Source organism: Anarrhichthys ocellatus, unplaced genomic scaffold (genome assembly GCF_004355925.1).
Source record: "Anarrhichthys ocellatus isolate YVR2014 unplaced genomic scaffold, GSC_Weel_1.0 scaffold14, whole genome shotgun sequence".
NCBI lineage: Eukaryota > Metazoa > Chordata > Actinopteri > Perciformes > Anarhichadidae > Anarrhichthys > Anarrhichthys ocellatus.
Window position 1 is genome coordinate 6,245,991 of NW_022280044.1, and position 14,220 is coordinate 6,260,210.

General features: G+C 41.9%; 1 protein-coding gene across 5 annotated transcripts; it reads right to left on the bottom strand.

Annotated features, from left to right (window-relative positions):
• Positions 1-82: 82 nt before the first annotated feature.
• On the bottom strand, positions 83-9,976 carry pdik1l (PDLIM1 interacting kinase 1 like). Of its 5 annotated transcripts, none has more exons than XM_031854205.1 (4): positions 9,848-9,976; positions 8,729-8,782; positions 7,428-7,723; positions 83-4,463 (listed from the first exon to the last, which is right to left on the bottom strand). In XM_031854205.1, the coding sequence occupies exons 2-4, from the start codon at positions 8,748-8,750 to the stop codon at positions 3,723-3,725; spliced, it is 1,059 nt and encodes a 352-aa protein (XP_031710065.1). In that variant the 5' UTR covers positions 8,751-8,782; positions 9,848-9,976; the 3' UTR covers positions 83-3,722. The 5 variants fall into 5 exon arrangements, with proteins under 5 accessions (XP_031710065.1, XP_031710063.1, XP_031710067.1 ...); XM_031854203.1 differs by having other exon boundaries at positions 9,741-9,976; XM_031854207.1 differs by lacking the exon at positions 8,729-8,782.
• Positions 9,977-14,220: the final 4,244 nt, after the last annotated feature.

Consider the following 14,220-nt stretch of genomic DNA (forward strand, 5'->3'; position numbering starts at 1 on the left):
ATTACCTGTGATGAAGTGCAGAGCCAGAAGACAATGAGCGGAGGAGGAAATGGACATTTGCATGCTCCATTTCTTCAAGCAATTCAATTATTATTTGAATCCAATTTTTATTAAAAATCAATTCCAACAGTGACCGACAGGTATTCACACCACTTTTGATAAACTTCATTTAATCTCTTCAAAATATGTTACAATGACATAAGAGCAAAGATTGTTAATACAAAAGAGTGTAAGAAGACGTTGACCGATTTATTGTCTGGCATGACTCCAGGTGGTGTTCATCTAACACATTAATTATTTTATGGTGGGAGTAGCCCTGATCCAGGACTCGTATTGGGCATCACAGTCCTGCGTCTATCTCCTGGAAATTAAGATATCTCAGAGGCTGAGTGGCCCATAAAGTTGATTAGAGGAGGAATGTTGACCATCTGATCTCACTGAATGATCGGCAATCTTCTTAGTAACCGACAAGATGGGGAAATTAGTTTACACTGGTTCAAAGAAACAAAAACTTGATTTTCTCTGCACCAAGAAAAGGCTGTAAAAACGAAAAAAAATGGCGGCAGCTGTCTTCCACTGGTGGCCATAAATTGTTAAAGCAATATTACTGAAAAACGTTTACTGGGTAAGCTGCCTCTCAATTCCATGCTGCACACCAACTGTGTTCAGTATGTTCCATATATCATTAAAGTATAGTGCAGCAGTTTCATACTAAAAGCAAATGATACTACGGCTGTCCTAAATCCATACTACACTTTACTTCTCAGCTGAGTTCAGGCAGATATCAAAGGTGCGGTGGGGCTGTGTATGCTGGTCCTGGATCAGGGCCGATAACGTGCTGAGGTTTGATTCATGTCCGGTACCAGGCTTTGTATACCAGCTTTGCTTACACAAATTCACAAACGATAGGCAAATTAAGAACACACAGTTATCACCAGCACACCCACAGTATTGACCTGCAAACATATATCACATCTCTTCCATGAAGGAACCAAAAGCTGAATTAAGAGCTGAAGAAAAAAAATTGAATCCATCACAGCAATTTACAAACAAAGTCGGGCTCTTGAAAACAGAGCAGTCAAATGTACATCAACATTGTTCATCCCCCGTCGATCCTGTACAGTATGTACACATGTGCAAAGGAATACAACAAATCAAAGGGTGAAATCTCTAAATACCCTAGACCTAGTATTTGTTTGGCAAACGTCTCAAACCTCACACAGGAAGCCAACCACCCCCTTTCTTGTCTAGAAGGGCGGAAGGAAGAAATCTGGTCGGACATGACTACCCATCATCCTCTCTGCTCAGAGCTCCGCGGATAAGGGTGACCTACTTTGGGTCCAAACTTTGCCGCTCGCAAACAGAAAAACCACAAATACCACATTCTTGAGGGAACGCAACATTGTCCAAAGCAGCATGGACGCCCTGCAGTAGAGACAGGTTGTAATACTGATTTGTGGTATTGCTATTCGTATCGAAGCGCCCGCCGAGTCGGTGAAACGTGGCGCGTTCCTCAAGCACAACTTCTGCCAATCCTGTGTTTGAGTGCAATATCAATGAGGCCACTTCAGTGTCACAAAGAAAACTGGTGAATTTCAGAAATAAGGCAAATCTCAATAAAAAAAAAATGAATTTTCCTATACAGTTTGAGAGCAAAGAAGCCAGGACTGTTTGGTTTTACATGTTCCTGTAAAAATTAGTATAAGTGCACAAATTATGTATGACCTGAAAAGGCAAAAGGGGTCCCGAGCACGATCCTCTGCCAAGTGCTGCAACAACTTAATAGGCTTAGAATTAGCCTGTCGGAAGCATGAAGAAAGGGATTACTGTAAGATCCAGAGCCAAAGGAAACGAGGAGCAGTGACACAGTGAGAGCAGATCAAGTTAAACACAACAGTATTATGTCTCTCCCCCCCCCCCCCTCAAAGAAAAGAAAAAAAGAAGCAGAGATCCTCTGGCTCACGGAGGATTGTGTGCACTGGTGTCTTCTCTCGCTTCCTCCCTGAAGGTGAGAGACACCGCATGCATAAGTAGACTGTTGGCTGACATTGTGTTCGCTCGGTAAACACATACCGACGCAGTTTATCGCACCGAGTCCAGCCTCACGGAGCTCCTCCTACAATGCAGCAGGTAGTTATGAGGAATAAATATAAACAACTCAATAAAAGTGCTTTCATTTAGACTCATTCAGGTCTAAATGGACTCGGATGTAAATATTCATGTCGCTGCAGCTCAACCTTCAGATAATTAAATTTTTCCTTAAGCAACATAGAGATTTGCCACTCCGCCAAGTCTTTTGAACGTAGGCCGGTGTGCTCGGTTGTTTGGATAATTCTGGTAAATTACAACTTTGGTTTTGTTTTCACAGTTTGGGACATTATTTCTATCGGCTGTGATAACAACGGGGCAAGAAGTGCGATCGGACAGGTTGTTTACAAGTAATCAGATTACCTTAACTGGTTTATTTGAAAAGAGGTGCACCAGAAATTTTGGTGATTATCCCTCATTAGAAAAAATAAATAAATAAATCAAAGATCAAATGTTTCAAAGATTACCAAACACTTGAAAAACAACGCGTAGAGTCAGCATGTTTTCACATCTTACTCAGTGAATTAAGGTCGATGATTGTTGGAACAGTGGAAAGATGATTATCCAAGATGATTTTGGTTATTAATATGAAAATAAGAACCAGTACTATCATTATAGCTCTCTTCCTCATGTACTGTGTGAAGCGCTTTGTGTTGAATGCTCTACAGAAATAAAGGGGACCTGTCTGGATCCTTATACATTCTGCTACACTGGTTTGGGGGGGGGGGGGGCGTGTCTGGGACCAGTCCACTTATCTTGAAGTCTGTAGCGAGCAGAAAGAGGAAAGATCAGACCACAAACACCTGCTGGCTGGTCACTAACTGATAAAACGTTCCCCGCCCATAAAACCAACAAAGCAGCCTGCAGAAAAAAAAAAAAAAAGTTATCTTCAAACCAAAGATAATTTTGTTTTTTCCCCACTCAGACTACTGAGCAAAACTCAACAGCGACAGTAGATGTTTGTCTACAAATACCACCATGCTGTATGTTTTACCTGAGCATTCAGGGCATTCCTGCATTTAATGCCAACAACAATCTTGACGTAGAGATGAATGCCGGCTGAAATCAGTTTGCAAGTCAAGGTTCTGTCAAAGCCTTCCAACACTCAACACACATGGACGTGATTGTGTCTTGATGTCGGCCCTTTGGATAACTGTACGCTGCAGTGATCACAGGATAATGTCTCATATTGCATTTAGGAACAAATTAGCACCGAGTCCAGGATGGCATTTGTAGACAAACCGTCTCGGTTTCACTTTCGACTTTCTCTTCTCATTGAATCCAGAACTTCTGGGGTCATTTTAGCTCTTCCAGCACGCTCGAGTGATTCCGTGAGGAGGAAGAGGAAGCTGTGATGTGATTAGCCTGAGACTAAGCTGCAGCTTGGAGCAGCGGCAGCAGCAGCAGCGACGGTGGGTGTCACACCTCTCCCCTCCAGTATAAAAGACACAGCTAGCAGAGGACTGCATGTGTTCGGACAGTCAATGAAGTTAAGCCATGACCAACACAATGACTATTCTAATTATTGTTCCCGAGTTAAAAAAAAACAAAAACGATAACCCCCTGTTACGTGATCTAGGTTAACGGTAGCTAATGAGATGTGTACAATGTCTCTGGTGCCGTGTGCTCGGCCATCACGTGTCCCAGTCCAGCTCTCTGCAGGCGATGCGGACCAGCCGGAGCTCCAGTTCAAAGGCGTCGGGCCGCTCCTGAGGGTTGGCCGACAGCATCTCCCTGATCAGCTGCTTCATGTGGCTGTTCATGCTCTTTTTCCTGGCGGGGATTAGCAGCTCCATCTTTGGGTTCTCCAACAGGGCCTCCCCTAAGGGCACGATCTCCGAACCCTGCTGCACGTAGCTCCCCAGCAGCTCCTTCTGAGTCTCCACGTCCACGAAGGTGATGCGCTCCACCATGGCCCAGATGATCACCCCCAGGGCGAAGATATCCGCTTTGGCCGTGTAGTGGCCCTCCCAGACCTCCGGGGCCATGTAGAAGTCCGTTCCGCATGCCGTGGACAGGAAGCACTTGTTGATGCTGGCCGGCTCCTCCGGGTTGAGCCCGGAGGTAGAGCACACCTTGCTCAGGCCAAAGTCGGCCACTTTGAGGGTGGGCTCGGACGAGCCGGCCGGCGTGCAGGCCTGGGAGATGAGGATGTTGTCCGGTTTGAGGTCGCGGTGGATGATCTGGTTGCGGTGCAGGAAGGCCAGGGCGCTGCCCAGCTGCAGCATGAAGCTGGTGTTGGTCTTGCGGCTGGGCTTGCGGGACAGCAGGTAGGCGTTCATGTCGCCGCCGTCGCAGAAGTCCATGACGAACCACAGGTAGTAGGCACAGCACGGGTCGAATGTGATCTCACCCTTCAGAGACGTCTCCACCAGCTGCATGCAGAGAAAGAAACACTTAAAGTCAACATGACACCACTGGTGATGGTCAACCTCTACATGCTGAACATGTTGGTTTGCTGGCATCAGAATGTTTTGCTTTGATTACTGTGGCCATAAATATTATGGTAAACAGTATTATCATTGTCAAGCTCTGCTGAAATACAACCTATAGGAAATAGGGATGTCAGTTTCGGTTCATTTTCCTTTCGATAGCAAGAAAAAACTCAAACCACAAGAGACAACGCTGCAACAAGCAGAAGCAAATAGAAGACATCACTTAGGTCTGGTCTAGCTGACATGATTATTGATAGCGTGAACCAGCTCTGCAGGGTGAAATGTCACTCATAACTTAACAAGCAAAGTTGTTCTGGCTTTGTATTCATAACGCGTTTCCTCACCGTCCTTTATTAAACCAAAGCAGAGTGAGAGGCCTCATCTTTTATACCGGCTGCAGGAAGTCATTTAATCTCACTTTTTGACAGCAGACCACGAACCTGTGAGGCTTCATCCATCTCGCGTTACATTAAGATTAAACGGGATGTGTTTCTGCAATTTAATAGGCGGCGTTTTGTATTAAGACACTGAAAAGCTGCAGGTTTGTAACAGAAAGATGTAGATGATCATCGGCTGCATTTGTAGGAAAATGTCGGCGTGCTTGCAACAAAGACTTTTCATTTGGAAAGTTAAAATAATGCTAGAAGTTTACGCGGCAGTTAAAACGGAAACTCAGGGGAAGGCTTAAGTTGATTGGAGTTAAAGCGCTATCCCTCCATGTTTACATTGAAAACAATGGAGGCAGCCTCGACCGATATCTGAAGGCACCTTTCAGATTATTATTTCGCACATCAATATGTATTTTAACTGTTTCCTCATGAATACTATCTCCCAACACTTGAATATTATACATTTGTTTGGTGTTTTTTCATCACTCCTCTGGTGTGTAAAGGCCTTAAGCAACGCTGAAGGTAGATGAAATATCAATTAAAGAGTAAGAGAAGAATTGAAAGGAGTTGATGTGTAACCACTAAAAGCAGTTGAAACGTACATTGTAGAGTCAGAGATGAATGCAGTTGAAATGTCAGTTGAAGAGAAAGACGTGTTTGCACTTTTGAATAGCTGAAGTAGATGAACTGTTAACTGGAGAGTAAAAATCAGTTGAAGTGTCAGTTGAGGCTCAACCACACATTGAGGCTTCCGACACCAACTGCTTTACAAATGCTCTGAATGTGTGTAATAGACCATTCCCAGTGCAAACTCTGCTGTAAACAAATGCAAATTGTTCGACATGCTCGGAGCCAAAGAATCCCCCCCCACCCCCCCAAAAAAAAATGAATAGATGCAAATTATCCCACAGTTGGTGCGGTCAGATAATTCCGCCCTATTATCATTTGTTCTCGTGTAAGCGCGTACTGGAACATTACAGGGCAATAAAAAGGGATTCTGGGAAAGTGTCCAACGCTAGCGCTGCGGAAAACGGAGCGAGCGGTCTGACAATAGCCCCCGCGTGCCGCTGAGAGGCTATAATCAGGCACCGGCAGAGCGCCTGTGTGCCCGCCGTCAGACAGCAGGGAGGCATCGCAACATGACAGGCTGCAGACAGGTTGACTAGGGAGGGGAGGGGAACCTGACAACACGTTCATGTGACTATGGGGGACATCGAGGCCAAAGTCGACACAGATCCAACCAGAAAACTTCCATTTCTTCTGCTAATGCTCATCGGCATCACGCAGAGGAATATATTGTTCATTATTCCAAGCGCCAATATTTGTGCCGTCTAGATAATTGTAATCTCCACAATATGAGTTTACACAACAAACAGCATTAGCTTGCTGCTGATGACTCACTTTGAGCTACTGGGTGAATCACTGACATTTACATTTAACCTATTAGCTTTACATTGTCACAGAAAAAAACATCTTTGCCAACAGCAAGATGTCAACAGCGGTGGGTGGTGGATGGACAAACAGGCTAAACACATGTCAGAGGATATCACGGTACACTTTGTCAATCAAAACGAGCTTCCAATTCATTACAAGAAATATAGCGTCGGTCTATTTTAAAAACACCAACAAGTGTTTGTCAAACGTCTGCCAACATGTCACATTACAGCGGGTTGAGCTGGATTCCTCTCCTGGCTGAGATCAGCATCTCTGTGACTTGTGGACCGGAATGTTTGGCCCTTTGTCTTGCCAACCGAGTTTCAGTACACAAGATATTAACAAGATCTGCTTTCGGCAGGCGTGTAAGCAAACAAACAGTCTTAGGTAAGGGGCCACTGTGTAAGGCGGATAATAAGATAACATTAACTGATCTGATGCAGCCGATTTACTGTTACGGGCACTTTAAAATTGAGGTTTATGGTTATGTTTGGGCCGCCAGCCGAGCTAAAGACAGATTCATTTTCACTAATCATGATAGACTATGTACATTGGTTTCTGTCTCCGAGGTGTCATGTGGTAATGCTCAGACGCTATTCAGTATTTTTCTAAAGCATGCGTTGGCAACATGGACAGCTGCAGGAGAGATGTTTTGTCCGACACACTTATGTGGAATCCAGATCAAGCATTTCTGCTCCCTGTAACTCTCCAGTACTTGACAGTCTGGTTATTCCTCCTCATTACAGAGCAACAACTGCTGTGCGTCTATGCAAGTGTTAGTTTGTATCCATCATCTAACCTCGGCTTAGATTCCCTCGGTGAGATTTCTTGCACACGACAATTCAAAGTAAAAGTCATAATCAATCGTCTTTGCTGGAAGACTTTTACTCTGAAGATGCAGCAAGTGTTGAGTATGCACTTCATCAGTACAGTAACAAAAAAAAAACATCAGACAGTCAGTACTTATCAGGCCACATTAAGGAAGTAATCAATATCCACTCACAGCCTAAATGCTGGGTGACGTTAACAATATTATTAAGCTAGTGTGTGAACCCTGTTCCAGTGAATCCTGTCTCCTCACCTCCAGGTAGAGTGGGGAGCTGGAGCCATGGCTCATCCTCTGGGCCAGCTGGCCCCGCTGCAGGATGCACTCCTCCAGGTGGATGACGTTTGGGTGCTGGCTTTGGATGCTGCTGAGGGCCCAGAACTCCCGCAGTGCCAGCTCCACATTCTCCGGAGAGTGGCAGCGGATCTTCTTCACCGCCACCCGGGCCCCCGTGCGCTTCACTACCGCCTCATAGACCACGCCGTAACTGCCACGCCCCACCTCCTGGATCAGCTCGTACTTCGGCTGGCTGCTTACCATCCTAGTCCTCACTGTGGACAAAGGACATGGGGTTAGTTCACTATTGACTGATCTCACACTGTAGGCTACGACTAGCTGATTTTATAAGACTTACAACATATTACAGTAAGTAAAAGCCACAACAAAGACAACCAATTAATCCAAGTAACTCATATTAGCTTCAGTCAAGCTCTGACTGTTGCTTACATCAGTCTCTTATGATATAGTTAAGTATAGGAGTCATAGTTCTGTTATTCGGGCATCACTTGTTAGCAAGCAGCCTCATATCTTTGCTAGGGGAAAGTATATTTGGCATTTCCCCCACGGTCTAGACTCTCCAAAACACCTTTGGAAGACAACATTATTGTCCTTGTGGACCAGTAAACCTGACATCTGTCCCCAAACACAAAATACATTTCCTTTTTTCTGAATCAGTGAATTTCTCTTAAAATTTCTGATACACGTTTCTTGGCCTTGTTATCAAACTCCTCATTACATCTAAATACTCCCCCTGAAGTTTTCATATAGGTGTTAGCTGCCAACAATGCCCACTTGATTGGCATGTTGGTGGTACTCTGATAGATAATTGACATGTGTTCTTGCTCCCTGAAGCATAAACAATCTTTATTTTCCCTCAAATAAACACAACAGCCTCCCTACTTGTAGCTCTTATAATCACCCAATATGATGGCGGAGCACATCTTATAAGAACAGCAGCTACAGTAATCTCTAAACCACTAACACAACACAATGAGGGAACCGACACACCACTCCTTCACCAACACTATCAGCACATTTACAGCACTGCATGTCCAACCACACCTCATTTTAGAGCCACGAAATGTACCACTGTGTTAAAGTGACACCGAGTTTCACAAACTGGTATCTGTTCCAGGGTTATTATGTCGCCTTGTCGAGGTGTTTATGACTGCATGTCACACCAACATGCGATTATCCCCCAGACATCGCTATGCCACCGAGGCCTGGCGCTGCAAAGAAGTTTACATTTAAAATGGGATTGTGTGGAAAAGGCTCACCTCCATCATCAGTGTCACTCATCCTTATTGTGTCGTTGCATAATCCTGATACACCTGTCGGAGCAGAAAATAGCACTGAGGCTGCAAATACTGGTGCTTTTATAATCAGGTATTCTAATAAATTCAGCCTTGATGAAGAGACTTAAGTACTTCTTAAAGAGTAGATGAGAGAGAAGATGGGGCCTGGCCTCTTTACATTGGGGATGTTATTTTTATAGTTAATTAGATTAAATTATTTGAATGATTAATCAATTCATAATTTAGTGCAAGGTGACAAGTACAAAGCCCAAAGACATTTAAGTTACAATGATATAATACAGAGAATAGCAGCACATATTCACGTCTGAAAGGCAGGAAATAGATCATGTTATGTTTTATAAATAGCTTAATCGCTGTCAATTTATTGCTGGCGATTGACTGATTAATATATATACACATGTTACATACTGCTATCTGCTTGACTAAATTAATGACGAGTGGGTCACCATATTACATACAAGTAACCTTATTCAAACTATTGAAGTACTGCTTTCAGTAACAAACTATAAGCAAAACAGCTGTTTCCCGAACTGAACTAAAGATGACAGTAAATACACTTGACACTGTCAGATTTGGTGATGAGAAACATGTCTGTCTCTGTTGACAGAGCTGTAGCCAGCTTGCTAAGTGGCTAATTAGACATCCACTTGGCTGATTGGCAAACAGGCTAACAGGCCGCCGACAGCTAACGATGTTGTCGGTGAGCTAACGTTAGCTAATCACGTTTAACACCAGCTAACAAAGAGTCCAGCTCTCACCAGCACAGCCGACATATATACACGCTAGATGCAGACGTATAAATTAAAGCCTCATAAAAGTCTCTGACTCCTAAACTGTCCTAACGTCTGGGTCATTGGACAGCGTATTGTCCAGTGTGTGCGTATGTGTGTGTGCGCGCATGTATATATGTGTGCGTGTGTGTGTGTGTGTGTGTGTTCCGTCAAGAATTCAACCAGATTCCCTCAAAACACACCTGCGAGCCGAGCAGACGAGTAGCCACAGCAGAAGAAGACAATGGTGTAAACGTAGAAGAAGAGGCTGCTGTTGTTGTGCTGCAAGTTGTCATCTTTTCATTCTCACCTTCAAATCTTTTCCTCTGGGGTTCATTTGTTGTCTTCCTCACTCTCCCTGGCAGCCATTACCGCCGTACACGTTCTCTGCTCGCACAGTCAAACCCAAGGAGGTTTGTCAAACACTGGACGACGTGAGAGCGTGCAGCTGCTGAAGCAGAGTGCGTGCAGCGCAGAGGTGTGAAACTTCCGGCTAAAGCGTTTCAAAATAAAACTCCTGTGTGTGAAGGAACAATAAAACATTCTGTGATCCAGTACAAAATACATACATATTTTCATAATGCGCAAACATGAAGTAATTTGGAAATATGGACCATATAAACAATGTTGGATTCAAATAAAGTAGCGAAAACTGCTAATAACACCCACATTAGTGGCACAGTGACCAATCACCATCACAACTTTTGAATGTTTTATATTTATTTTTAGAAATAATTATTGAGTAATGACCAAAGTGCAGTCTGATCAAAAAATACGTAATTAATCATATATATTATTATAATATAATAACTGTAAAAGTCTCATTCCAACAAACACAATCCTAGTCATTATATACTAAGTTGATGACAGGGCTTGTTACTGAATGACAAATTATATTAACGATACACATTATTTCACATGTGCTTACTTTTACAGTTACATATCTATAATCTACCAATTTAATTGATCAGTTGTTATTTTCCCATAAGGTGACAATTTCATACACTTTATTTTGAGGGGAAATAACAGCGGTTTCCGGCCCTACCCTCGGCAAAATGGCTAGTTTTATGAATTTCCCCATATAATGGGCAACCAGTCAGTACAATGCGGAGGCCCTCTGCGCTCCCCTTTCAAACCGAACTGTCACTAACAGGGGGAGGACACAAGCACATGAACACCTGCACAGATCTATGCATGCCATTCTTCCTGAAACTTTATTTGACATTTTTGTTGAGATACTGACATAGAAGTGTGATAAAAGTCTACAAATTGTTCTTTATGGCATTGTTTTTTGGTGTTCTTCAGGATGAAACCAAGGTATAATTTCCTAAGCAGTAATTTGAGGCTGATGAGTTTATTAAATAGGTCTATAACTGTAAAATATCTGCATTCCTTCCTTGATGTTCCATCAAAGAAAGGCTATTTATTTGCGGATGACGGGCACAATATCATACAAAGCACACTATTTCAATGCTACAATTCTGATTAAACTGATGTTTGATCGTGAAAGTTCACTTTCAACCTTTAAAACAGTAATTTCACCACAAAACAGAAAAATAACTCAAGGTCCATTTAGGTTTTTCTCAGAGCTTTCAACCACCTCTTTGTTTTTTATCAGTGGAGTTTGCTCAGTTTTCATGCAACTTGGTTTCATACTTAGGTCACATGGTGACAACTGAGCTATCTTAACAACAACTGAGCAAACCCCATCCGCTGAGGAAAAATAAACACCTAATCTAGCACCTTGAATTAAGTACTTATGTTTTAGATTTAAAATCTTTTATCAGAAATCTGAATTTCTTCAGTATCCATCTCTGGTATACATTGCACAGAAGTTAGATTGATTATGACATTTGTCAAAGAACTGATCAATACAACAATACACTAGTCGTCAGAAGAACTTGGACGGAAATCTACTATTACCCTTTGTACTTACTCATAACAATATTTAAAACGTGAACCTGATATCAATGTCTCTCAAAAGTAACTAACAGTCATTAGCATAAAGTCTAGATACAAGAAACTGGTAGATGAAACACAAATGTTCTGTTAGATCTTTAATTACCTTTGTATTGCAAGCATGGTGGGGAGATGATCCAAATTGAATAAAAACTCAAACATCAAGTTAAATAAGGTTACAGTTTGTGTTCAGAACAACCTTGAGAAAAAAGTATTGAGAAAAGGTGAAACTTAACCCCAAAATCATCATGAACATGCTCAATCCAAACATTCTTTATAATGCATGTTTATGGTGAGGTGTGTCTGCTCTGCAAAGTAAAGATATGGTTGTTTCTTCGCAGAAGAATGCAAGTGAACATCTTATTTGTATATTTATCAGTTCTGTTGTGTCTCTCTATTTCCCGGAAACAAGGCTAAGACGTCATTAAAAAGCACCATTTTGGATCTCTTGTTATATTGGCAGCAACAACGGGCATAAAGATACCAGAGAGAAATTGTAGAGTATGTTCTATGAGGTAGCACACATTACACTGAAAACAACATCTAAAAATACAATGTAATAAATACTTGTATGGACCACTTAATACACAAAAGATTTACAATACATACAAAACAGTTTTTTGGACATGCTGTTCTCAAGCTGTCCAAAATCACACCTGAGGTAGATTTGTATAGATTTTTGACAAGACGAGTTCTGTCTTGGTCACACATAAGAAGCAATACAAACAACAACAAAACAACAAAACACTGGGACTTAGGCTAAATTAGAGTGTTATAAATGGTAGATTAGACCCCCATTGCACTGCAGCACGGTGAGCATCATGGTGAACTCAAGCACATAATATAGGCGTAATGATCATTAATGACGATCAATACTGATGCTTTAGAACATCCTCTGTGCTGTGAAATCCCTGGGCTCAGTCGCCGGTCCCCTTCTACATGAAACAGCTAATCTATTATTCTACTCATTATCATGCAGACACATCATGAACATTATATTAATACAGTGTGGAGAAAAAAAAAACACTAGATATATACAATTTAAAAAAAAACAGATAAGAGGATAGATGTTTCCCCCCTGAAGCAGCGAGCTACAGGAACCATTAGCCTGGCCGATTTTTAAAATACACCATACCAACATCTATAAAGTTCACTAATTTACAGAATTATGTCCTTATATAACATAATATAACATGTTAAGTAATGAGTTTTATAAGTGCTGGTGGGCATTTTCTTCAACTTTGGACACAGACAAGCTGGCCGTGTCCCCCTTGCTTCCAAGCTTGATGCTAAGCTAGGCTAAACCCATCCTGGCTCCAGCTGCGTATATGCCTACTTGATGCACAGGCATGAGAACAATACTAATCTTCTCATCTCACTCTCGTGAAGAAAGCAAATCAATAAACAACTTCTTCAATGCTGTAAATGGAGAGTGCATGTGAAGACTCCCTGAATATAAACAAACTCCAAAGCCTGGAAACTAAACTATGCTGATGCCTAGTTAGCAAGCTAACTGGCTAATCTATTAGCTATGTAGCTCACTAAGGCCATGTGGATGTCATGGCGTAGGCCAGGTGGCTACATGTTAAAGCATCGTAACAGACCGTTAAACCTTTTGAAATATACTTCATCAATCAGAAAAAAAACAGGCTACGACTTCCCTCTACAGCTGGCGGAAAAAAAGGTTCTGCCGTCCCACTCTATTGTTGCTGAATATCTTACAAAGACATCACATTGTCCATGTTTGACCACTTTTCCATGTCAAATACAATAGCAAAAGAACAACCCCCTAGTAAGAAAAGCAATGCACATCATGCTGAAAGATGCACAAAGTGTGGACACAGTACTTCCTGGTCCGTGTTGCGTATCAGAAAATGACATTAAGATAGTGCATGGCTCATTTGGCAGCGGATGCGTCGGTTCTTCCGGCACCCCAAGACAGTAAAAATTAAACATCTAGACAAATCCTAAAAGACACTAGATCAAAAAAGTTCTCCCTGAGTTGAAAATGAAGACGCTAAATAAACTGATTGCAGACTGAGGTGAATGATAAAGCATTAAATTAAACACTAGAACGCTGTGAGTTTTCACTGTGCCAGTTAAGTTGTAGATTTGTAAAATGACGCCGTTATAAGTGCACTGTCTGCAAACAATTACACGGTAATAGAATCATCAGAATTTGTCAAAAAAAAAGTTGTGACTTACTATCACAGCATGTGTACAAAAGGAAGCCAAAAGATTTTTGAAGATATTTCTGAATCACATCACAAGTCACAAATGAAACTATTACAGCTGTCAAATGTTCAGTCTGCCCTTCAGGGAGAACAACTCTGCATAAATAGGTAATATAAAAAAGATAATATCTATACACATTCAGCCCCTTCACTAAAATAAGTGAAGACAAATTGTTTATGTGAAAAATCCCTGACATATATGTGTGAACGTTTCCTTCGGATTAATGCTGTTTTACAAACAAAGTCTGCCATACAATCAATACTGGTCTTGCATATAAGTTCAAATGATGAAATGGCAACTTGGTAATTAAGACGTAAATTTCCCCACTACTGGGAAATAAAAGTTGAATTATTGTTTTTGTGTGTCGAGTATGACAGTTGAAAGCAGTTCTCATCAACCCCATTGGGAAGTGGAGGTTATGGCACTTATGTTGTAACATTCACTTTTCACTATAATACCTGAAAATGTTTTCCTATAAAGGCTGACACA

What these genes read in the sequence shown, in the direction of transcription:
- pdik1l (XM_031854205.1), bottom strand. Translation starts at nt 8,750, where the DNA reads ATGAGTGACACTGATGATGGAG. An exon ending in GAGTGACACTGATGATGGAG is followed by an intron (nt 7,724 to 8,728) that starts GTGAGCCTTTTC and finishes CTTTGTCCACAG; the next exon opens with TGAGGACTAGGATGGTAAGC. An exon ending in GCTCCCCACTCTACCTGGAG is followed by an intron (nt 4,464 to 7,427) that starts GTGAGGAGACAG and finishes CTCTGCATGCAG; the next exon opens with CTGGTGGAGACGTCTCTGAA.